General features: G+C 46.4%; 1 protein-coding gene across 1 annotated transcript in view; it reads left to right on the top strand.

Annotated features, from left to right (window-relative positions):
* Positions 1–26,510, top strand: part of LOC140202355 (cGMP-dependent protein kinase 1-like) — an 81,016-nt gene that overhangs the window by 40,866 nt on the left and 13,640 nt on the right. The window contains exons 3-12 of the mRNA XM_072267266.1: positions 4,454–4,567; positions 7,166–7,271; positions 8,643–8,706; positions 12,581–12,658; positions 13,773–13,867; positions 16,197–16,262; positions 19,512–19,586; positions 21,645–21,741; positions 22,610–22,749; positions 24,787–24,876. Coding sequence (XP_072123367.1) covers positions 4,454–4,567; positions 7,166–7,271; positions 8,643–8,706; positions 12,581–12,658; positions 13,773–13,867; positions 16,197–16,262; positions 19,512–19,586; positions 21,645–21,741; positions 22,610–22,749; positions 24,787–24,876 — 925 coding nt within the window. The remainder of the gene's footprint in view (positions 1–4,453; positions 4,568–7,165; positions 7,272–8,642; positions 8,707–12,580; positions 12,659–13,772; positions 13,868–16,196; positions 16,263–19,511; positions 19,587–21,644; positions 21,742–22,609; positions 22,750–24,786; positions 24,877–26,510) is intronic.

The following is a 26,510-nucleotide window of genomic DNA, read 5'->3' on the forward strand; positions in this document are numbered from 1 at the left end:
TACTTAAATCACCCCACTTGGCACCAGCAATCATTCCACGGTCAAAGTCACTTAGATCACATTCTCAAAGGTTTCAAGGGTACATTTAATGTCAGAGAAATGTATACAATATACATCCTGAAATGCTTTTTCTTTGCAACCATCCGTGAAAACAGAGGAGTGCCTCAAAGAATGAATGACGATTAAATGTTAGAACCTCAAAGTCTCCCCCCCACCACACGTAAGCAGCAGCGAGCAACAATCCCCCTTCTCCCACCGGTAGAAAAAAGCATTAGCACCTGTCACCGAGCACTCAAGCATGGAGCAAAAGCAACAGCAAAGACAGAGACCTGCAGTTACCCCACAGACTTCATTGAATACATACAGTACAGGATTCAGTGATGGCCACACCATCATACCTGGCAATCTGTAACATTTACAAGATCATCCACCTGATTTCTTATACTACGCATGTTTAGATACACCTTGAGCGCTGTATTTGCTATCCTTTCTGCATCCCTAATGTTTTGATACTCAGTCTGCTGGCTGCAACGAAGTCCCATCACCTGCCTGCCCTTCCTGACAGTCTGACTGCACGATATCTTTACTTTTTTACCATCTGCCCTATCCTGAGTCCCTTCACTCCGGTTCCCATCCCCCTACCCCCGTCAAATTAGTTTAAACCCTCCCCAACAGCTCTAACAAACCTGCCCACAAGAATATTGGTCCCCCTTGGGTTCAGGTGCAACCCATCACTTTTGTACAGGTCATACCTCCCTCAGAAGAGATCCCAGTGATCCAAGAACCTGAAGCCCTGCCCCCTGTACCAGCTTCTCAGCCACGCAGTTATCTGCCAAATCATCCTGTTTCTACCCTCACTGGCGCACGGCACAGGCAGCAATCCAGAAGTTACTACCCTGGAGGTCCTGCTTCTCAGCTTTCTACCTAGCTCTCTAAATTCTCTCTTCAGGACCTTATTGGTTTTCCTTCCTCTGTCATTGGTACCAATACTTCCCAAGACATCTGGCTGCTCTCCTCCCTCTTTAAAATGTTGTGGACACGATCTGAGACGTCCCTGACCCTGGCACCAGGAAGCAACATACTATCCAGGTGTCCTGTTCACATCCACAGAATCTCCTGTCTCTTCCCCGCTCTATTGAGTCCCCTATCACTACCGTTCCCTTCTTCTCTCTCTTTCCCTTCTGCACCATGGACCCATGGTCAGTGCCTGTAACCTGGTCACCATGACATTCTCCCGGGAGGTCATCCCCACAAAAGTATCCAAAGCAGTATACTTGTTTTTGAGGGGAATGGCCACAGGGGTGCTCTGCTCTAACTGCCTCTCTGCATTTCTCCTGACAGTTACCCAGCTACTCGCCTCCTGCAACTTCGGGGCGACTACTTCCCTGTAACTCTGATTGATGATCTCCTCACTCTCCCGTACAAGCTGAAGGTCATCCAGCTGCTGTTCCAGATCCCTAACACGGTCTTCAAGGAGCTGCAGCCGGATGCACTTCATGCAGATGTAGTTCCCAGGGAGACTCTCCCAGTTTTCCAACATCCGGCACAAAAAGTACACCACAGACATTTAAATGGTACAGTAAGAGAGGAAAAAAAACAAAAAGGAAACCTTAACAGATGCTTTACAGAGAGCCAACGCCTCTTCCCAGCTGAGGTCTCCTTTGAGCTAAAGCCTGTCGCTTCTACTCTCACCACTGCATCAAGCAACAACATTCTACAGTTATAAAGAATGAAGAATATCAGTACACCGTCATCAAATATCACCCATCACCTTGACTGAAAAATTTCTTCATGTTCTCCCCAACTTATCATGTCCATAAGGAGATGTCCTCCTTGACCCAGTTCCTTCATGTCCACGAGGAGATGTTCTCCCTGACTCAGTTCCTTCCTTAACGTCCATCAGGAGATGTTATCTCCCAACTCAGTTCCTTCCTTAATGTCCATGAGGAGATGTTCTCTCCCAACTCAGTTTCTTCCTTCATGTCCACCAGGAGATGTTCTCCCCACCTCAGTTCCTTCCTTCATGTCCACCAGGAGATGTTCTCCCCGGCCCAGTTCCTTTATGTCCATGAGGAGATGTTCTCCCCAACTCAGTTCCTTCATGTCCATCAGGAGATGTTCTCCTTGACCCAGTTCCTTCATGTCCATGAGGAGACGTTCTCCCTGACCCAGTTCCTTCATGTCCACCAGGAGATGTTCTCCCTGACTCAGTGTTCATTTATACTTTGCTTCCTTGTTTTCTTTCCAAAGTGTGTTTGCAAGAATCACTGTCACTCCATCTGTGCACACAAGTCATTTAGCAGCAATTACAGCAAGAAATAGGATTAGGTGCCAAGGTGACGAAAGCGAGTCACAGCTGTGTCTGAAGGATTAAGTTGAAATTTGAGGCAACCCATTTCAAATCTGATTAAACTGTCATTACAGGCAGGCGAGAGCATTTGTCACTAGGGCACCCACTTTCCAGGTCAACTAAAATATCTTTTGTTCTGTTCATTTACAGCGCCCAAATGTATTGCTTTCAGTGACAGGGTGGAGATACGTCTCTACCAAAGGAGGTGTAAGGTGCTCCTTCCCTCCGCTAGCCTGCAGATCACCCTTGGGCAAGGTGTAGCACCTGCTTAGCCCCCGATCAGGGTCACGTGAAGCCATGGGGGCAGGCGGTGGATGGTCGTATGAGCAGCTGGAGCAGATCACAAGTCCTGGTTATGTGACCGCTGACGCCAGGCAGACAATCTCTGAAGAGTATTGATAATGGCTGGGGTCACCCATCTTGTAAAGACACTGCCCAGAAGGCGGCAATGGCAAGCCACTTCTGTAGGAAAAATGTGCCAAGAACAATCATGATCATGGAAAGACCATGATCTCTCACATAATATGACATGGCACATAATGATGACGATGATAGAAGTAATTATGTTTGGCGTGACCTGTATACTTCCATTGTTAAGGACCCTCAGCATCTGGGACATGCCCTCTTCTCATTGGCACCATCAGGGAGGAGGTACAGGAGCCTGAAGACCCACACTCAATGTTTTAAGAACTGGCTCTTCGCCTCCGCCATCTGGTTTCTGAATAGATAAATAGATAGATAGATATAATTTATTGATCCCGAGGGAAATTGGGTTTTGTTGCAGCCACACCAACCAAGAATAGAGCATAAATATAGCAATACAAAAACCACAAACAATCAAACAACAAAATGCAAACTATGCCAGATGGAAATAAGTCCAGGACCAGTCTATTGGCTCAGGGTGTCTGACCCTCCACGGGAGGAGCTGCAAAGTTCGATGGCCACAGGCAGGAACAACCTCCCGTGACTCCCAGTGTTGTATCTCGGTGAAATATGGCCGGAGTCCAACAGTAAAAAGTTCAATATCCGGTCTACAAACACGTTCCTCGATCGTAATATGACCCGGATTGCACCATCCGTTGGTAACCAGAACAGTAAGCACCCAACTCCTTTACGATTACCGCTCTCAGTGCACTTCCGGTCAGCCCGAACGGTCTGGAAGCCATCCATGGAAAAGTTTTGATCCAGGAATGGTCCATGAACCCATGAACACTTCCTCACTCTTCTGCTTTTGCACCATTTCTATCTTTATTTATTGTGACATATATATTTTATTTATTGTGACATATATATTTTATTTATTGTGACATATTTTATTTATTGTGACACATATATATTTTATGCATTCTGCTGTACTGCTGCCAAAAAGCAACCCAATTCAGAATCAGGTTTATTATCACTGAGAGATGTCATGAAATCGGTTGTTTTGTGGCAGCGCTACAGTGCTATACGTTAAAAAATGCTGTTACAATTGAAAATATACAACAAGTAGTACAAAAGAGAGCAAAAAGTGAGGTGGTGTTCATGAGTTAATGGTGCATTCAGAAGTCGGATGGCAGAGGGGAAGAAATGTTGAGTGCGTATCGTCAGGGTCCTGTACGTTGACTCTGATGGTAACAATGAGAAGATGGCATGCCCTGGACAGTGAGGGTCCCTAACAATGGAAACCACCTGTTTGAGGCATTGCCTAGTAATGATGTCCTCAATGGGTGTGGAGGGGGTGGAGTGCCCTTGATGGAACTGATTGAATCCTTGAGGTGTGCCTGTGTTGATTGTCAGTAAAGAGGAGATATAATTTTCAATCTGGACTGACCGTGGTTTCTCAGTAAAGAAGACACACTTCACAGCATATTCCTGATATTAAATCTGATTCTGATTCCTGCTCAGCATAATTTTTGGTGCACAGGTTCTGTCTACAAGAATTTGGGTTGGTATCCATGCAAAAAACTCAGGAACTCTCCTTGAAGAGGGTGAATGGTACACTTGAATTTTGCACAGGGCTTCCAAGTTTCAAGCCTTTTATGGATCTGAGATGATATAACAGGGCTGTTCTGAAATCGTGCCCCTGGGATGAGCTGAATGATTATCTGTGTCTCTCCACAGAAGGCAAGGTGGAGGTGACCAAAGAGGGTGTGAAGCTCTGCACAATGATGCCAGGGAAAGTGTTTGGAGAGCTGGCGATTCTCTACAACTGCACGAGGACAGCCACTGTCAAAGGTGAGTGAGAGCCAGCAGCCGAGGAGGGGCACGGTTGGGAGGGTGGTGGCCTGGGGGAGGATGGGAGGGGAGGTAGCGGTAAAAGATTGACAGAGACTGAACAAATAGCAGACACCCTGGGCATGACTGCTGTGTGAGGAGTCATACCTCAGGCATCTCCTGTCACGATGTGCACTGGCAATGTCGGCAGCTGAGTACGGAGGAAAGACAGACTCCGATGTAGAGACGGTGACCAGAGCTTATTCATAATAATTCCAATAGAACACCGCTGGCTTGGCCAAGTGACATTGCAAAGCGTAACTTTCTCAAAACTAGGACCCCACTATTAGCTCTAATCGGGAGTCCACTTAAATAATAAAAATAACACAGAATCCATGAGCCTATCAAAATAAACTTAACCAGCTTAAACAGAAACATCGGGAGACCACATTACAAAGAGTGAATCTCTTGAGAAAAACACAAGGAACTCTAAATGATTAACAACTCTCGTTAAGTAACAATTCACCAATTCAGGTGCTCTAAAAGCCAAAGATTACAAAACTCTCCAATGCTCCACACAGGCCTGAAGAGCTCATTACAGTAGACTCCTCCCTATAGGTGGTACCTGACAGCTGAGACAGACTTGGGAAACTTGAGGGAGACCTGAGGAATTTCAAGAGACACCTGGGGAATTTCAAGGGAGACTTGGGAATTTCGAGAGAAACTTGGGAACCTAGAGAGAGCCCTGGGAACCTCGAGAGAAACTTGAGAACCTCAAGAGATAGAGACTTGGGGAATTTCAAGAAAGACAGGAACCTCAAGAAGGTCTTGTGAATCTCGAGAGAGTCCTGGGGATTCTTGAGAGACACTTGGGAAATTTGAAAGAGACCTGGTGAACCTCAAGAGAGACCTGGGAACCTGGGAAGCTCATTACACCTACCCTCTGGTGAGAATAATCCCAGTCTTTCTGAAATGTCCATTAGGATAATCCCCCCTTCCCAGTGAATCTCTACTGCACTCCTTCTAGTGCGACCAGATACCTTCTTGTTCTGGGAACGAGAACTACACGCAATATTCCAATCATGTTGAATCCAAAGTCTTGTACGACTGAAACATGATGTCTTCCATTGGTTTTCATCAGGAACCAGTTTGATGTGTCCCCTTCTCTGCTGTGAATCTCCAAAGCAGAGTCTGTACATGATAATTTAGTCCTCTGCTTCAATAGGCAAGCTTCAGAACTGGGGGCATTGGAAACCAACGCATTCTCTTCTGGACCAGAGTTCTGCTGAATCCAAGAGGGTGACAGGAATACAAATCAGCTCCAGGTTCAAACCTTGCTGTTCTCTTTTCATGGAGATTTGTGAGGCACCTGTACTGAGGTAACCGAGGTAATAGCACCTTGGTTACCATAGCAGCAGTGCTCCCTGAGAGGCTTTATCAAACCTGGAAATTGAATGGAAAGCCTAATAGGAAATGTTTTCATATCAGGAGACACGGAGGACTGGGGATAGACTAATATTTCTGGAGCTTGATTTAAGCTTCTTGACACACCAGGATTTTAAATCTGCCCTTATCTTGGGAGGATTCTGGGCGCTAACTGTGCTGAACGTGTTCCAGCATAGAGCCTGGTGTTTTAAGAGAAAAGTCCCACCAGTCTGCATGTCAGCATTGTGTTCAAGGCCACTGCCAAGTCTGCAGCCTGGGCTGCACTGTGTGTTTTGTCTCCTGCATGTCACACTGGAGCTAGGCGACCCAGCAGACACTCTGTCTAGGCCTTCAGTGTTCAAAGCCAGTTTATTATCAAAGTCACTTTCTTGCAGGCATCTACTAGAAAATAAAGAAATACCACAGATGGTTGGGAGGAGTTCTCCGGCCCTGGCAATTTACTTTAACAATAAACTGCAAAATACCAAGCCACGCATGGCCACAAGACAAGAGAGAGCGGGTACTTAGCACGACAAAACAATGAGTTAACTGAAAAGCTAGGAGCCACTGGTTGAGGAAGGCTGGTTCATCTGAGTGAACAGGTTCAAGTTCAATCGTCATTCAACCATACATGACTACAGACAAATGAGACAGTGTTACTCCAGGGCTAAAGTGTAAAACACAGTACCGGCAGTCATACACAGCACAAGGCAAACATAACACATATAAGACAGCAGTAAAATACAGTCACACAAACATATATAGTCCTAGTTCCTAAGTCCATGGCTGTCTCAGCAGTCTGCAGTCAAACACAATTCAGCTTGTTTTCTGCCAAGTGAACAGTGGGGGGCACCACTGACTCCAGCCTGGATGCTGCGCCATACTGCCCCCCGGTGAAGCTCAGTGACGCTAACGCCAATCACAATGATTGTAGGTGGGAGCTGGGTTTAAATAGGCTGCAGGTGATGAAGTTGGAAATGAGTGGTAGGTGATGCCTGTTGATTGGGTGGAGACTGAGAGGAGCCTGCCTGTGCAGGTCTGACACTATTCTTTAATCATTAATCGAGTCTATCTTATTGTACTTGAGAGCCATGGAACCATTCAATAGTCTTCTAACAGTGGGTTAGTGGCTGTCTTTGTGACAGATTTGCCTCAGACGGCTGATCTGAGACTTTCCTCCCTTTGTCTTTACAGCTTTCACCAACATTAAGCTCTGGGCCATCGACCGACAATGTTTCCAAACGATAATGATGCGGACAGGGCTCATCAAACACATTGAGCACACGGAACTTCTCAGGAGGTGAGTGGCAGCTCTCCAACACGCCCCCACCCCCAGCACCCACTGACCAACTGCCTGGTCCAAAAGATCTTCATGACGTGTCATCCGAAAAAAGGAAAGTAAGATGGAGCTGTTTAAGAAGAGAATAGCTCAGGCCCACACCAGCACAACACTTGTAGCTTCAGGCAGAGGAGGGGTTAAGTTTGGGGATAAACAAGAGGCCAGAGTTGGAAGTGTGCAGTTATCCTGAAAGCTCCCATTGACTCTGTAGGGTAGTATCTGTGTGCCCTGGTTTCCTTCCCCATCCCAAAGGCTCAGTAAGTTAATTGGCTGTGGTAAATTGCCCTTGGTTTGCAATAAGGAAGGCAAATGTAACATTAGTATTCATTCTGGGAGGACTAGAATATAAAAACAAGGATGTAATGTTGAGGGCTTATTAGGTATTGGTCAGACCATACTTGGACTACTGTGAGCAGTTTTGGGTCCCTTATCTCAGAAATAATCTACTGGCATTGCAGAGAATCCAAATGAGGTTCATGAGAGTTATTCTGGGAATGAAAGGGTTAACATATGAGGCCTGTTAGATGGTTCTAGGTCTGTACCTGTTGGAGTTCAGAAGAATGAGGGGGGAAACTCAGTGAAACCTATCAAATGTCTGCCTACTCTATCTATGCCTCTGACAACCTCCAAAACCTCAATCAGATATCCCCTCGGACTCCACAGCTGCAGAGAAAACAAACCAAGTGTGTCATTATAGCACATGTCATCTAATCCAATCAATCTAGCCCTTCCCTCCTACACAGCCCTCCATTTGGCTATCTTCCTAATTAATTTGCCAAGGAAATATTTTTTTAAAAAGGAAGAAGTGTTAGTCTTATTTACATAATTTCCTCACTTTCTGTTTCTCTGCACCTGCCAGTCATCTTCCTGCACTCCATCCCCATATGACACAGGAGCAGAATTAGGCTAATCAGCCCATTGAGTCTGCTCCACCATTCCATCATGGCTGATTTATTATCCCTCTCAAGCCCACTCTCCTGCCTTTTCCCTGTAATCTCTGACATCGTTACTAGTTGAGAACCTATAATCATCCACTTTAAATATACCCAATGACTTGGCCTCCACTCCTGTCTCTCACAAGTTCCACCTGAAACAAGAGGCAGTTACCAACTGGTGCAGGAGGCTGGCAATGGTTATTAAGATATGAGTTTGCTCTGCTAGGGGCAGCTGGCTCCTTGCCACACCATTAAATACTGACATCTTTAAAAATGTGCCATTTCTGATTCAATGGTTTTGTTATGGAGTATCTTTTGTTTTTTGCCACTTGACTGCGTGTGACATAAAGCTGTACTGATAAGACTCTCACACCTGGCCTCTTCCTTCTCTTTCCAGTGTTCCTACGTTCCAGGATCTCCAGGAAGACGTACTCAGTAAGCTTGCTGACGTGTTGGAGGAGGTACTGATGCTCTGACATTCCCCTGTCTCCCTCCCCGTGTTCTGTTGAAGTTCAAAGCAAATTTAATTATCAAAGTACATATACGTCAGCATATACAACCCTGAGATTCATTTTTCTGCAGGCTTACTAAGCAAATCTATAGAATAGTATCTGTAATAAAATCAATGAAAGATCAACCAGAGTGCAGAAGACAACAAACTGTGCAAATAGCAATAAATAATAAGAACATGAGATCATGATAAAGGGTCCTTAAAGTGAGATTATTAGCTTTGGGAACATCACAATGGATAGCCAAGTGAGCGTAGTTATCTCCTTTTGTTCAAGAGTTGATGGTTGAGGAGTTCTTGAACCTGGTGGTGTGAGTCCTGAGACTCTTGTACTTTCTACCTGATGGCAGCAGTGAGAAAAGAGCATGGCCTGGGTGGTGGGGATCTCTGATGATGGATGCTGCTTTCTTGCAACAGTATTTCATGTAGATGTGCACAATGGTCCTATTTGTGCTTGGGAATTCTGCCCCAGGTAACATCAGTCCCTTCCAGTAACCCAGAGAAAGAAGTCTCCCAACTTCAGCCGCTGACCATCTGCAGAACCCACTGGGAGTAAGAAAGCCCCTGCCAAGAAATCATTGGATCACCCTTGAGTAGAATAATATTTGTAATCATCTCCCCTCAGTCCATGCGTGATCTGGAAGAGTAATGTAATTTCTTATTCATGGTGATCGTCCCCTTAATGATTAGCTTTATTTGTCATATGTGCATCAAAACATCAGAATCAAAATCAGCTTTTTTTCACTGGCAGATATCATGAATTAAGGGTGAATGGTGAAAAGTTAAAGGGGAACATGAGGGGAAGCTGCTTCACTCAGAGGGTCATGAGAGAGTGGAGTGAGTTGCCAGCACAAGAGGTGCATGCAAGCTCGATTTCAACGTTTAAGAGAAGCTTGGACAGGTACGTGGATGGTAGGGGTATGGAGAGCTCTGGTCCCAGTGCAGGTCAATGGGGGTAGACAGCTTAAATGGTTCGCTGAAGGGCCTGTTTCTGTGCTGCATTTTATGTCGCAAAATTTGTTGTTTTGAGGCAGCAGTACAGTGTGATATATTAAAAAATATTATAAGTTACAACAAAAAATATAAGTGAAGCCAAGTTCAAGTTTATTGTCATCTGACTGATGGTATGTACTACCAAACAAAACAACATTCCTCCAGACCACAGTGCACCCACAAAATATTACCATAAACAAGTTAAAAAATATAATTCAAAATGCCTGAAGTGTGCAGCACAGGTAAACAGTAAATAGCTCACTATCCTTGTAATGAGACCTTGGTGGTGGCAGGGTATTCATTAGACTCGGAGCCTGAGGGGAGAGGCTGTAGCTCAGTCTGGCAGTCCTAGTCCTGATGCTGCTGTGCCTCCTTCCTGACGGTAGTGTGTCAGAGATAGTGGGGTGGGTGGTGGGATTCTCAGTGCTTCAGGCCTTTCGTCTACAATGGTCCCAGTAAATGTCACAAATGGTGGGGGGGTGGGGTAAGACCTCAGTGATCCTCTTGCTGGTTTTTGCTATCTTCTGTAGCAGGGACTCCCAATCTGGGGTCCGCGGGTGCCTCGGTTAATTATAGGGGCCCATGGCATAAAACAGGTTGGGATCCCCTGTTCTGTAGCGTCTTGTGGTCCGATACTTTTGCAGCTTATGTACCACGTAATGGTGCAGCCGTAACAGGACAGTCTTGGTGGAGCTTCTACAGAAAGCTGTCAAAATGAGGGGGGAGAGCCTTTCACACAAACTCCTCAGGGAATGTAGGCACTGCTGTACCTTGTTGAGGAGGTGTTGTGGGTCCGGTTTGGATCATTTGTAATGAAGAAGGTTCACAGAACTTTGTGCTCTTCACTCTCTCCATGGCAGAGCCATTAATGTGCAATGGAGAGTAGTTGATCTGCGTGTTCCTGAAGCTCTTTTGTCTTGTCCATGCTGAGACTCGGGGTAAAAAAGATTAGTGTGAAAAGAGAGTATGGAAGTGTTTGTGGGTTCATGGACTGCTCAGAAACATGATACCTGTTCCTAAACTATTGAGTGTGGGTCTTCAGGCTCCTATACCTCCTGCCTGATGGTGTTAATGAGAAGAGGGCACGTGCCAGGTACCCTGGATGTCCTGCATCAAAACATAGGGCAAATTGGGTCGATGACCAGCGTGGTCCAAGGATGTGCTGGGAGCAGCCCGCAAGAGTCACCATATTTCTGGCTACAACCTATTAACCCTAACCCATACAACTTTGGAATGTGGGAGGAAACTGGAGCTCCCAGAGGAAGCACACGCAGTTGCAGGGAGAACGTGCAAATTCCTTACAGACAGCGGCAGGTATTGAACCCGGCTTGCTGGCGCTGCACTAACCGCCTCGCTTCCGTGCCATCCCGTGTGAGGAGACTCGGCACATCCCGACTGAAGATGGGACATAGTGATAGCATTGCACAGTCATGCCCAGAGACTGCCCTCTTCGCACAGTACTGTGCGGAATTCAGAGCTCAGCACTGTGTTTGTGTGTGATGCTGAGGTGTATAATCTTATAGATATGTATAAAATCATGAGGGGCGTGGACAGGTTGATTACACACAGTTTCCCAGGGTGAGGAGTCAGGAACTAGAGCTCCACTGTTCCCTCTGAGCTGCGTGGGTGCGCGGCTACGCAGTAACTGAAATGTCCCATGAACAAAGCCCTTGTTGCTAATGTTCATAAAATTTTGAAATGATGCTAATATTTATTTTTAATTATTGAGATACAGCACTCATTTTAATCATGATGATGGGGACGAGAGAATTTGTCACCAAGGAGAGTAGGAATGGAACATATCCCCTGCGTTAAATAATGGTTCATGTGAAAATATCAGATTGTCATCTCATTATTTCGCTGTCTTTTCGATTGTTCACATGTTTGTGTGTTCGTGTGCACATGTGTTTGTGCATGTGCATCTGTGTGTGTGTGTGTGTACTTGTGCGTGTGTGTCTGTGAAACAAGACTATCATGCATGTAATCCACAGTTATCTTACCAAGCTGTCCGTGTGTGTGAAATGAGATATCATACATGTAATGCACAGTTATCTTACCAATTTACACACGTGTCTCAGTTTAACATCATGAGCCATGACTGCTTTGAAATGCTGAATCACTGTTTAAGCCTTTTCATTTTCCGGATGATTCTACCCAACACGTGGTCTCTACCTCACTAGATCCAAATGCTATTCCAATTCTTAATCACCCCGCCTTTCACCGTGGCATTGATGTCCACACAGTTCCACCATGGGCACTCTCCACCATCATGGTGACCTTCAAAAGGCGATGCCCCGGAGGGACGCCCCCTTCATTACTCCCGTCAGGGGCGAGGTACAGGAGCCTGGAAGTACTTTACAAGCTCAAAGTTTCAGGGACACTACCTCACCATTTTTGCTCTCTTTTTGTATTATTATTTAATCTATATTTCTTACATGTATATAAAGTGACACACAAAATGCTGGAGCACCTCAGCAGGGCAGACAACATCCATGAAAATGAATAAGCAGTTGATGTTTCGGGCCGAGACCCTTCTTCAGGGAGGGGGAAGACGGCAGAATGAAAAGGCGGGGGGGGGGGGTAGCTAGAAGGTGATATTTCTGTATATTGCAATGTACTGCTGGTGTAAAACAACACATTTCATGACATATGTCAGTGGTAATAAACCTGATTCTGATTCAGAATCACTTGTATCCTTCTTCAATCCTCCCTTTCCATTCCTTCAAGATGTGCTTTAAAGATGAGCACTTTGACCAAGGTGGGTGCCTTTATCCATTAAAGCACCAAGTAATCTCAAAACAGTTTATTTGTTATATTCTAACATTGCCTTACAGACTCATTACGAAGAGGGTGACTACATTGTCAGGCAAGGCGCCAGTGGAGATACTTTCTTCATCATCAGCAAGGGAAGGGTGAGTATTGCAACTGAATGCCACCACACCTGGACCAATCACAGAGACACTAACACACACATCGACCAATCACAGCAGATATCAGCTCACTAATTCACCAATCACAGCCAATACTAACTCACATTTTGACCAATCACAGCAGATATCAACTCACAAATGGACCAATCACAGCAAATACTAACTCACATTTTGACCAATCACAGCAGATACTAGCTCACAACACACACAAAATGCTGGAGGAACTCAGTAGGTCTGGCAGAATCTCTGGAGAGAATAAACAGTTGACATTTCAGGCCAAAACCCTTCATCAGGACTGGAAAGGAAGGGACCAAAAGCTAGATTTCCAGCATTTGCTGAACCTCTTGTGTTTCTGAGTAACTAGCTCAAAGCTGAACCAGTCATAGCAGGTACCAGCTTACACGGACCAATTAAAATAGGTATCATCCAATACTTGGACTAATGGCAGCAGACATAAGCTCATGGATGAACCAATCACACCTGAGCAACTCAGTATTGATAGTAACTCACCCCTCTGCTCACACAGCACACCCCTAAACTGCATGATTAATGGGTCTGGGTGGTTTATATATTGAAAAACAAAGGAAAACTATCTGATGTGTAATAAAAAAGGTTATGCTTGTGGTTACCTGGGGCTGAGTATAACTGAGAAGTTGAGTAATATATCCACGATAACACACTTGTTATGGGTGGTGGGTGGAAATGTGTTCCTATCAATGGCTTCCCTCCGCTAACCTGCAGGTCACCCTTGGGCAAGGTGTAACACCTGCTTAGCCCCGATCAGGGTCACGTGAACCCATGGAAGCAGGTGGTGGACGGTCATACGAGCAGCTGGTGCATGTCACATGTCTTGGTCATGTGACCACTGACACCAGGCAATCTCTGAAGAGTATTGATAATGGCTCCAACCCTAAGAAGACAATGGATAGACCATGATCACCCACATCATATGACGTGGCACATAACAAAGTAAACGGACACTTGCTTGTTGCTCGACACATCTTGCTTTGCCTGCCTTCAGTGCTTTTACTGGACTGTATTAGTTTAACAAGGGCCTGTTCTTATCCTAATTTCTTCTGCCTTGACTTGACTCCAGGTGAGAGTGACACGGGAACAAATGTCAGACGAGGAGGCAACATCTCCCAGTTTCCTGTCGCGGGGAGACTGGTTTGGGGAGAAGGCTCTTCAAGGGTATGTCTTCCTTCCATTTCTTTGGACTGCGTAGAACATGGAACAGTACAGGCCCTTCGGCCCGCAATGTTGTGCTGATTTTCACCTACGCCAAGATCAATCTAATCTTACCCTCCCACATTGCCCTCCATTTTCTCTCATCTGCTTCTACCACCACCTAGCAGCACACTCTATGCACTCGCCACACTCTAACATCTCCCCTATAATTTCCTCCAGTCACCTTAAAATCATACCCCCCTCATATTAACCATTTCCACCCTGGGGGGAAAAGGCGCTAGCTGTTCGCTTGATCTATGCCCCTTATCATCTTGTACACCTCTAATAGGTCACTCCCATCTTCTTTCGTTCCAAAGAGGAAAGCCCTCGCTCACTCAGCTTATCCTCCTCATAAGGCTCTTTGGGGCTGTGCATCCTGTTCCCAGTCTGGACGCCCTGGACCTTACTTACCGTCCAGTACAGCGGCACAATGGGTAGAGCCACACAGCCTTACAGCTCCAGACACCTGGGTTCGATCCTGCCCTCTGGCGCTGTCTGGGTGGAGTTTGCATGTTCTGTTTGTGAACGCGAGGGTTTCCTCCCGCCTCCCCAAGACGTGTGGGCTAGTTGACCACTGTAAGTAAAACCAAAGCACACAGGAGTACAATCAGGCCGTTTGGCCCATCGAGTCTGCTGCGCCATTCGATCTTGGCTGGTTTAATTGCCTCAGGTGTGTGTAAGAGAAGGGTAGGGTCTGGGGTTGCATGGATGGGGATGGGAAAGTGGTGGGAATAGATCCCCAGGGCAGGGGTTCTCAACCTTTTTTTTTATGCCATGGATCCTTACCATTAACCAAGTGTTTTACTGGGAACCCCTGATCTAAGGTGAGACAGGGGTACATTTAATGGGGATTTGCAGAGCAAACATGTTCTAGTCAAAGTGGTGGGTGCTGGGGAAACGGTGGAATCAAGGCATGAAGACATAGCAGTTAGTGTAACCTCCTGCAGCCAATTAATCTCCCAAACCACATGCCTTTAGATTGTGGAATTCCTTCCCACAGACGGCTGCGGAGGCCAAGTCATTGAGTATATTTCAAGCGGAGGTTGATAGGTTCTTGATTAGTCAGGATGTCAAAGGTTACGGGGAGAAGGCAGGAGAATGGGGATGACTGATAATAATTAGGCCGAATGGCCAAATTCTGCTCCTGTGTCTTATGAAAACCAAAATACCTGGAGGAAGCTCACGCGGCCACGGGGAGAACTCCTTACACATAGTGGGAACTAAACCCAGTTTGCTGGAGTTGTAAAGCGGTACGCTAACCGCATAGCTACCATATCGCCCACATTAAACTGAAGTCTAGAAATTTCTTCTGACTTGTCAATAGTTTGTTAAGAATACTTAAAGTGGGGTAGATAACTTTTTGAAATGTTGAGGGAGGGATTGGGAACTATGGGGCCTCTGACCCAGGAGGGGCCTGAGGCCTGTTGTAGATCAGCCATGATTACATTGAACAGTGGGCTAGGCTCGAGGGGACAAATGGCCTGCTCCTCCTTTCTTGTGTTTCGTATGTAGAGGGGAGCCTGTGCCATGTACCAGTTCTCAGGGAAATCTGATTCTGCCGGAGGGGCAAGGCTGAGGGCGGGTGGTCAGGGCCCAGCAGCCAGCCTGTGGTTTGCATCACAACTCCTCCCCTCCGCCAGTGTGTGGGTGATACTGGAGGAAGTGATCCCACCCAACACACCTAAACTCCTCTTTGCTCTTTGACAGGGTATGGTTTAACATGGAGATTTAACATGTCTCCAAGAGCTCCCACAATTTTCTACAGATGTACCATGGAGAGCATTCGAACTGGTTGCATCACTGTCCAGTGTGGGGGTAGGGGGCTCTATTGCACAGGATCGAAGTAATCTGTAGAGAATGGTAAACATAGTCAGCTCCATCATGGGTACTGGACTCCAAGGTAACTGGGACATCTCAAGGAGAGATGCCTCAGAAAGGTGGCATCCATCACTAAGGACTGCCCCCCCCCATCGCCCAGGTCATGCCCTCTTCTCATTGCCACAATCAGGGACGGGGTACAGAAACCCGAAGACATACACTCAACAATTCAGGAACAGCTTCTTCCCCTTCGCCATCCGATTTCTGAATGGACATTGAACCCATGAACACCACCTCACTACTGTTTTATTTCCTATTTTTTGCAGTACTTATTTAATTTAACTATTTTATTGATATATACTTCCTGTAATTGGGTTTTTTCTATTATTATGTACTGAATTGTACTGCTGTCACAAAGACAGCAAACCTCACAACATCTGCCAGCGATATTAAACCTGACTGTGATTCCTCTCAGGGAAGACGTGAGGCTGGCCAGTGTGATAGCGGCAGAGGAGGTCACCTGCCTGGTGATTGACCGAGAGTGAGTACCTCTTACCTTGGATGGTGAGTGTGCATTAATCGTAACATTGCCGCAAGCTCCCAGCCTGCAGCTCAGGGTTGGGGGGGGCACTTTTGCCCTTCACCTCAGATTCAAACCCTTGAGTCCTGGGGCCATGTGCTTTCAGGCTTGTATCTTCTGCCCGATAGGAGAGGAGAGAAGAGAGAATGTAGGTGGGGTCTTTGAACACATTGGCTGCTTCACTGAGGCAGTGAGAAGTGTAGACAGAGTCCAGGGAGGGGAGGCTGGTTTCTGTGATGTGCTGAGTTGTGTCCACAACTGTCTGCCATCTTACAGGGGGAGTTACAAGCTGTCACATGGGGGGTTTGCTGATGTGCTGGGTGCCAAACCACTGCTTTCTCGAGAAAAGGAATCAAGGCTCATGCGTCTAAGAATCCTTTTGTCCCACCACCCAACCCTTCCAGCACCATCTAGGTCATGCAGTTTTCTCACTACTATTACCAGGAAGGAGATATGGGAGGTCCCACACCACCAGGTTCAGGAACAGTTTTAACCCTCAACCATCAGGTCCCACACCACCAGGTTCAGGAACAGATAATACCCCTCATCCATCAGGTCCCACACCACCAGGTTCAGGAACAGTTATTACCCTACAACCATCAGGTCCCACACCACCAGGTTCAGGAACAGTTATTACCCCTCAACCATCAGGTCCCACACCACCAGGTTCAGGAACAGTTATTACCCTACAACCATCAGGTCCCACACCACCAGGTTCAGGAACAGTTATTACCCCTCAACCATCAAGCTCCTGACCCAGTTCCACACTGAACTGGTTCCACAATTTACAGACTCACTTAAAAGGACTCTGCAATTCATGTTTGTGGTTTTTTTTTTTAAACTTGCACAATTTGTCTTCCTTTGCACGTTAATTTTTGGTCAATATTTATGTATAGTTTTCATTAACTCGATTATACTACTTTAGTTTTCTGACCATCCTCTGTCAATATGAAAACTACAGTAAACTGTCAAGTCAGCAGAAAAGGTCGCGGGCTGCAGTCTACCATCACAGCAGAACTGGTGTGTGTCCAGGACAAGAAGTGGGCCAGGAAAATTATTGCGGGCACAACCCACCCTGCAAACTATCCTTTCCAAAAGCTCTCTTCTGGAAAGCGCTGTAGGGCTATTAAAACAAAAGTTTCACACCATCTTAAATGTTTTGTACCCCATGTAGTTAATCTGATCAACCACTCTAGTTAGCCCCCACACCCCCCTCTATCTATTACCCCCGTCACTGCACTGTAAACACATTAACCCGCGTTTTATAATGCTGCTAACTTTGTAAGTACATGCTTATGAATGTTTGCACATTTATTCCAGATCTGTAATTATAATTTTATTTTTATATAATTCTTTATAATTATTGAATGTTGTTTTTTTCTGTTTTATGTTGCACCCTGACCAACACATCATCATCATCATCATTATGTGCTGCGTCAAATGACGGGGGTGATCGTGGTCTCTCCATGACCATGATTGTTCTTGGCAAATTTTTCTACAGAAGTGGTTTGCCATTGCCGCCTTCTGGGCAGTGTCTTTACAAGATGGGTGACCCCAGCCATTATCAATACTCTTCAGAGTTTGTCTGCCTGGTGTCGGTGGTCACATAACCAGGACTTGTGATCTGCACCGGCTGCTCATATGACCATCCACCATCTGCTCCCGTGGCTTCACATGACCCTGATCGGGGGCTAAGCAGGTGCTACACCTTACACCTCCTTTGGTAGAGACGTAACTCCACACCGCCGCATCCTGACCAACACACCACAGTGAATTCCTAACATGTAAAGGTATACAGTGAATAAAGTTGATATTCGATCATTGAAATGCCTACAGGAAAATGAACCTCAAGCTCAGGGAGGTATACGGTAACATATACATACTTTGATAATAAATTTTATTTTAACGTTGACTGTTGAGTTATGAGGGGTTGCTGTTATGCAGGGATCATCGTATCCAAGCTCTGCTTTTTCAGAGAGCATGTGGTCACACATTTAGGGTATTTTTGTTTCTGGTGATTGAGCAATCAATACTGGCCATCAAGGTGGTGGGGTGGAGATATGTCTCTACCAAAGGAGGTGTAAGCTGCTTCTTCCCTCCGCTAGCCTGCAGATCACCCTTGGGCAAGATGTAGCACCTGCTTAGACCCCGATCAGGGTCATGTGAAGACATGGGAGCGGGTGGTGGATGGTCGTATGAGCAGCTGGTGCAGATCACAAGTCCTCATTATGTGACCACTGACACCAGGCAGACAATCTCTGAAGAGTATTGATAATGGCTGGGGTCACCCATCTTGTAAAGATACTGCCCCGAAGAAGGCAATGGCAAACCACTTCTGTAGAAAAAATTGCCAAGGACAATCATGGTCATGGAAAAACCATGATCGCCCACAACATACGACACGGCACCTAAGGAGTGCCTTACACCGCCTTTGGTAGAGACATATCTCCACTCCGCCACCCCCAGAGGAAATTACAGAGCGACATTTCTAAGCTGCAGTGAGAGATAATGCCCTTGACATCAATACAACACTTTCTGTGTCAGTTGCATTGAGTTCAAATACTCAGTGACTCAGTGAACACCACAGACTGGACCAAACCTTACCCTAAAACAACACACAAAATGCTGGATGATCTCTGCAGCATCTATGGACATTCAACCCAAACCCTTTATCAGGACAGGAAAGGAACAGGGCCAAAGTCAGAGACAGAAGTTGGAGGGAAGGGGAGGAGAACAAGGTGGCAGGTGATAGGCGAGGGGGAAGGTAGCTCCATGGAGGAGGGGAAGTGTGAAGCTGGGGAGTGATAGGTGGAAGGAGCAAAAAGTTGGAGAAGAAGGAATCTGATTGGCGATGAGAGTGGACCATGGAAGAAGGGAAAGGAGGAGCAGCACCAGAGGGAGGTGAAGGTCAGGTCAGGAGACGGGAAGGGATGAGAGGGAAGCCAAAACGAGGAATTGAAACGGAGAGAAGGGAGAGGGGACAGAAATGACCAGACATTTGAAAAATCAATTTTCATGCCACGAGATTGAAAGTTACCCTGTTGGAATACTTTTGTGTTTCTGATTTGGTTACCCTACAATAGCTGGTTGTAGTTGTTGGGGGCTAATAATTGCTGGGCATTACTCGAGCTCAGATCTCTTGCCATTTCCCTGGTGACTCTCCCTCGCTATGACATTGGGTCTAAGTGTTTTCTTTCCCTCCACCTGCAGTTCATTCCGGCAGCTAACTGGAGGCTTGTCAGATGTTCACTCTGAAGAGTATGAGAGTGCAGACATGCGGGCAAGGTGGGTGTGAAGGTTGGGAGTGCACAGTAAGTACACCTCACACATGTGGTCACTAAAGATTGTAGAGATTCTGCTGTGCTTCCAGTCCTCGTCAAGTGGACAACCTGTCCTTACCCTGGAATTCACTGTCCTGAACTCTCACTTGTTCACTTCTGAATGACTCCCTCTTCTCAGATGTAACTTTTCGTGTAACATCTGCAATCATTCCACTTTCTCCCCGGTCCTGTCTTATGATATTAAGATGTCTAACATAGAACAGTACAGCTCAGTACAGGCCCTTCAACCCACAGTGTTGTACCAACCTTACAATATATACTTCAAGATCTATCTAATCCCTTCTTCCCACATAGCCCTCCATTTTTCTATCATCCATGTACTCATCCAAGAGTCTCTTAAATGTCCCTGATGTATCTGCCTCAACCTCCACCCCGGCAGGGTGTTCTACACAGTCACCACCCTCTGAGTAAAAAACTTACCTCTGACGTCCCCCCTATACTTTCCTCCAATCACATTAGAATTATGCCCCCTCATATTGGCCATTTCCACCCTAGGAAAAAAGTCCCCGGCTATCTATACGATTTATGCCTCTTATCATCTTAGACACCTCTATCAAGTCATCTCTCATTCTACTTCGCTCCAAAGAGAAAAGACCTCGATCGCTCAACTTTTCCTCATAAGACATGCTCTCTAATCCAGGCAGCATCCTTGTAAAACTCCTCTGCACCCTCTCTAAAATAGTGAGGCTACTAGAACTGAACACAGTAATGTGGCACCCTCTCATGTAGAGATGACACTTCCTGTAGTGGGTGTTGTCTAACCAGAATCTTATAGAGCTGCAACTTTATCTCACGGCTCTTGAACGAAATCCCCTAACTAATCAAGGTCAACACACCATATACTTTAACCACCCTATCAACTTGCACAGCAACTTTGAGGGTTCTATGGACATGGACTCCAAGATCCCTCTGTTCCTCCACACTGCTGAGAGTCCTGCATTAACCCTGTACTCTGCCTTTATGTTCGGCCTTCCAAAGTGAATCACTTCACACTTTTCCAGATGGAACTCCACCTGCTACTTCTAAGCCCATGGACTGTGGGTGTTGTTGAAGATTTTCTAGTTTGTATTTTCTGTGGTTCTCCTGACAGTTTGGTTAGAAAGAAAAATAGAGCACCATGTGGGAGGGAGGAGTTAGATTGATCTTGGAGTCGGCACCATATTGTGGGCTGAAAGGCCTGTACTGCTCTGTGTTCTATTAGTGCACAGTCTCTGGAAATCATACCTGTCTGGAAGCTCTGCCCCATTCCTCATAAAACTTCTAATTGCTCCCCCAAATGCCCCAGAGTACACAAGACCCCACAACTGTGGAAGTCTTCCAAATATTGAAATGCCTAGATAGAGTGGATGTGGAGAGGATGTTTCCCATAGTGGGTGGGGTCTCGGACTAGAGGGCACAGCCCAGAAAGAGGGACATCCATTTCGAACAGGGATGAGGAGGAATTTCTTTAGCCAGCGGATGGTGAATCTGTGGAATTCTTTGTCACAGATGGCTGTGGAGGCTAAGTCATTGGGTGCCTTTGAAGTGGAGGTTGTTACATTTTTGATTCGTCAGGGTGTCAAAGGTTCCAGGAGGCAGGAGAATGGGATTGAGAGGGATAATAAATGAACTGTGATGAAATGGCGGGCAGACTCGATGGGCTGAATGGCCTAATTCTGCTCTTGTGTCTTATGCTCTTATGGTCTTATAACCTTCAAGAATCTCCCTCAATGTGATTCCATCCCCCCACCAACATTCAGCAATCTAGGGAAGCCAAAAAGCCTTGGGCTGCTATCCCCTTCTACCGTGTGCTATCTGGCCCTCCTATCCCCTACCCCCTGCTCTACCAACTGTGGTTCTTCCACACTCTCTCTCCCCACAGCTCCATTCTCTCCTAATGATGGTCATAGGCTCACGCCCCTCTTTGCTCTGCTCGTACGGTTGGATCTCAGGGGACTGGCCCTGCACCACCTCCATGGGTGACTGGCTATTCATCTCCTCTCATGTTTCCAATATTTTTCAGTTTTGAGTTGGAAACTGCGTTCTTTGCCAACCTAAATCGTATGGACTTCACCGTCTGTGGGACTCTTGGAGTTGGAGGATTTGGACGCGTTGAGCTGGTAAGGCCCCTGGTGTAAGCCATTTCCTCCCTAGGAGAAACTCTGTAGCTATCCACTCGATCGATGTCTGTTATCATCTGGTACACCTCCAGCAAGTCACCTCTCACCTTCCTCCACTCCAAAGAGAAAAGCCCTCGCTCGTTCAGCCTATCCTCATAAGACATGCTCTCTGATCCAGACAGCATCCTGGTAAATCTTCTCTGCACCCTTTCTAAAGCTTCTACATCTGTCCCATAATGAGAAGCTTTGAAGTTTATGATCTGTTGGTGTTGTTGAATAAGGACTGCTTCATCAAACATTTCCTCTCCATCCGCCAAAAGTAGCCAAACATCTCAATTCCCATTCCCATTCCGACATGTCAGTCCATGACCTCCCCTTGTGCCCAGATAAGGCCTTCATCAGGGTGGAGGAGCAACACTTTATATTTCAACCTGATGGCATGAATATCAATTTCTCCTTCTGATTAAGAAAATTCCCTCCCCCTCCCCTCTCCTACTTCCCACAATGGTCTCTTACCTTTTCTCACCTGTGGGTCCCCTCCTCCTTCCCTTTTCCTATGGTCCACTCTTCTCTCCTATCAGATTCATTCCTCTTCTGTCCTTTACCTTTTCCACCCACCTGGTTTCACCTATTCTCCTTCCCCTCCCCCCAGCTTTTTATCCTGGCATCTGCCCCCTTCCTTCTCAGTCCTGATAAAGGGTCTTGGCCCGAAACTTGGACTGTTTATTCCTCTCTATAGATGCTGCCTGACCTGCTGAGTTCCTCCAGCATTTTGTGCGTGTTGCTTTGAATTTTTGCGAGTTTTTTTCTCCTCTCTGTGGCTATCCTGACAGGTTGAATTTGGATGGAGTTTTGATTCCTTCCTCAGGTCCAGCTGAAGAATGAGGACTCCCGGAGCTTTGCGATGAAGATCTTGAAGAAGCAGCACATCGTCGACACGCGGCAGCAGGAGCACATCCGCTCGGAGAAGCTGATCATGCAGGAGGCTCACTGTGACTTCATTGTCAGGTACCTGCACTCCTACTCCTCGAAACCCTGAGACCTCCTCAAAACCAGCTCCCTCGCCTCCCTGCGCAAGTTGCCTCTGGCACAGATACTAAGTACAGTCTTGATCAAGGTGGGGGGAGTCTAAAACGAGAGGCCGTTGATTTAAGGTGAGAGGTGAAGGGATTAGAGAGGACCAAAGGAGAAATGTTTTTCACACAGAGGGTGGTGAGGTGTTGAACAAGCTGCCAATGGCAAAGGAGGGCACAGTTACAATGTTTAAAAAGCATTTAGACAGATTTAGATGTTAATGGGTCAAATACAGATAGAGGGGACTAGACACAGTACATTTTAGGCGACGCTGTAGCATCATGATTAGCTCAATCATTTTACATTACCGTCGATCACTAAATGGATTCCATTCCCACCGCCGTCTGCAAGGAGTTTGTACATTCTCCCCGTGACTATGTGGGTTTCCTTTGAGTGCTCCGGTTTCCTTATGCAGTCCAAAGATGAATGGTTAGGGTCAGGGTTAGTCAGTTGTAGGCATGCTATGTTGGCACTGGAAGCATGGTGACATTTGTGGGCTGCCCCCAGCACATCCTCGCACCATGTTGGTCGTTGATGCAAACGATGCATTTCACTGTATGGTTCCATTTGATGCTGCCTGACCTGCTGAGTTTCTCCAGCATTTTGTGCGTTGTTCTGGATTTCCAGCACCTGCAGGATCTCTTGTGCTTAAAATAAAGCTAGTATTTAATCTTCAGCTTGGTCAGCATAGACTAGTTGGGCTGAAAGGCCTGTTTCCATGCTGTACAACTCTGTGACTCTATGAGAAGGAGAAGGTGCAGGTGAGATACATCAGCTGAACAGGTAGCAGTGGGATTTAGAACACGGAACAGTACAGCACAGTACAGGTCCTTTGGCCCATGACCTTTCAACCCACTGAGGTCAATCTAACTTCCTCCCACATAACCCCATAATCCTACATTAGAGTCTCTTAAATGCCTCTAACGTATCTGCCTGCCCCACCACCTCTAGCTCCCCTACCCCTGACATCCAACAAGCCCCCCATGCTTCCCTCCAATCACCTTAAAATTATGCCCCCTCGTATTAGCCATTTCCACCCTTGGAAAAACATTGTTTGTCCACTCTACCTACGCCTCTTATCATCTTGTACACCTCTGTCAAGTCACCTCTCATCCTCTTTCACTCCAAAGAGAAAAGCCCTCACTCACTCAATCTATCCTCACAACACACTCTCTCTAATCCAGGCAGCATCCTGGTAAATCTCCTCTGCACCCTCTCTAAAGCTTCCACATCCTTCCTATAACGAGGCTTCCAGAACTGAACACAATACTTCAGTGTGATCTGACTAGATTATGAAATGTTTCTGCAGGTAGCTGGATTTTAACAGTGAGGAAGGCAGAGATCCTATATCCACTCGAGATAATAAATAACGATAATGTGTTTTGGTAAATAATGCATCTGGGGATGTTCAAATAACGTTGAATTTCAGACAGATCTGCTCCCATTATCAGTCTCCATCCTGCTCTCATTTCCAGTCCAGCCCTCCATTTTGATCTCAGGATGATTTCTGGATGATTTTAACACTTCCTTTGCAAAGAAGAATCAGTGTTCAGAGAGGGGTGGGGCAGGATTTGATCGTATCCAGTGAGATTGCTCCAGTCTGATCCAGAGGCACTTTTCTGTTCTGCCAAATTCCAGCTACGCAGGGTGGGGTCAGAGCAAAGTGGTCCTACAGGGTGGGGTCAGAACAAGGTGGTCCTGTAGAGTGGGATTAGACCAATGCCATCCCATTCCTCCAACAGATTGTTTGTCAGACCAGGTTCTCTCAGACTGACAGTACGGTCTGTGTGTGTGTGTGTGTGTGTGTGTATATTTGTGTTTGTGTCTGTGTGCATGTGTGTGTTTGTGTGTGTGTCTGTCTGTGTGTGCTTGTGTGTGTGTTTGTATGTTTTTGTGTCTGTGTGTGTATGTTTTTGTCTGTGTGTATCTGTGTGTGTGTGTGTTTGTGTGTGTGTGTTTTGTGTCTCTCAGGCTCTACCGGACTTTCAGAGATGCCAAGTACCTCTACATGCTGATGGAGGCCTGCCTCGGAGGGGAACTATGGACCATCCTCAGGGACAGGTAACTGACCGTCTTCCCCACCCCCACGCTTAGGGAATCAGGCAATGTGTCCACTCCACAGGCCCCACCCTGACAAATAGACCCTATAGTACGCTGATCCTCTCCTCCTATGTAACCCTGACATTTGAATGCTGCCTTTCCAACAGGACATTAAACTGAATCTCGAATCTCCATTTGCCCCCACCTACCGCCACTCTCCGCTGGGTGTAAAAATCCTGGGGAAGTACAGGAAAATAAGTTGTCTTTCTGTACCAGATCTGGTTCCCAGGTTGTGTTTACTGCCTTCCCTTCTCTCTCCAGGACCCCAGTTCACTCATTTCCATTAGACCATCAGACATAGGAGCAGAATTAGGCCATTCGGCCCATCGAGTCTGCTTCACCATTCCATCATGGGTCATTTATTATCCCTCTCAACCCCATTCTCCTGTCTTCTCCCCATAACCTTTGACTCTCTTACTAATCAAGGGCCTATCAACCTCTGTTTTAAATATACCCATGACTTTTCCTCCACAGTTGCCTGTGGCGATGAATTCCACAGATTCACCAGCCTCTGGCATGATCCCATTCAACAAAGCTGATTTGCCATAAGGTTTTCTGTCCCCATCGTGTAACACCGTCAATTAAAACGGTGTTAATACAAGTATCATTCCATGGTGCAAAACACCTGCCTGTCAGCAACACCAGATTCCTGTCAGTCAGGATCAGATGTATCGTCAATGACGTATGTTGTGAAGTGCGTCGTTTTGTGGCAGCAGTACAGAGCAAGACACACAATTACCGTGAGTTACAATAAATAATAAAATAAATACATCCAACGAAAGAGGGAATCGTGAGGTGGTTGGCACGGTGTAATATATATAACAAGCCGCACAGAACACAAAGCAGATGGAGAACACAGACACGGCTCCTACACTGATGTCTGTGGGCTCGTGGCCCATTCAGAAATCTGATGGTAGACGGCAAAAAGCTGCTCCTAAAAATATTTGACTGTACAATCTTAGGTTCCTGTACGTAAAAACATAAGATAAAGGAGCAGAATTAGGCCATTTGGCCCATCGAGTCTGCTCTGCCATTCCATCATGGCTGATCCAATTCCCTCTCAGCCCCAGTCTCCTGCCTTCTCCCCGTGTCCCTTCATGCCCTGACCATTCCAGAATCTATCAACCTCTCCCTTCAATATGCTCAATGAATTGGCCTCCACTGCTGCCCGTGGCAACAAATTCCACAGATTCACCACCCTCTGACTAAAGAAGTTCCTCCAGTCTAAATGGACGCCCCTCTATTCTGAGACTGTGTCTTACGGTCTTAGACTCTCCCATCATAGGAAACATCCTCTCCGCATCCATGCCATTGAGGTCTTTCAACATTTGATACGTTTCAATGAGATCCCCCCCACCCCACCGTTCTTCTGAATTCCATGAGTACAGGCCCAGAGCCATCAACGCTCCTTGTATGACAAGACCTTCAATCCCAGAATCATTTTTGTGAACCTCCTCCCTGATGGTAGTAATGAGGAGAGGGCAATTCCTGGATGGTGGGGGTCTTTCAAACTGGATGCTGCCTTCTTGAAGCATCTCCTTTTGAAGATGTCCTCTATGGTGGAGAGGCCTGTGCCCATGTAGCTGGCTGAGCTG

This window comes from Mobula birostris, chromosome 8 (genome assembly GCF_030028105.1).
Source record: "Mobula birostris isolate sMobBir1 chromosome 8, sMobBir1.hap1, whole genome shotgun sequence".
NCBI classification, from domain to species: domain Eukaryota; kingdom Metazoa; phylum Chordata; class Chondrichthyes; order Myliobatiformes; family Myliobatidae; genus Mobula; species Mobula birostris.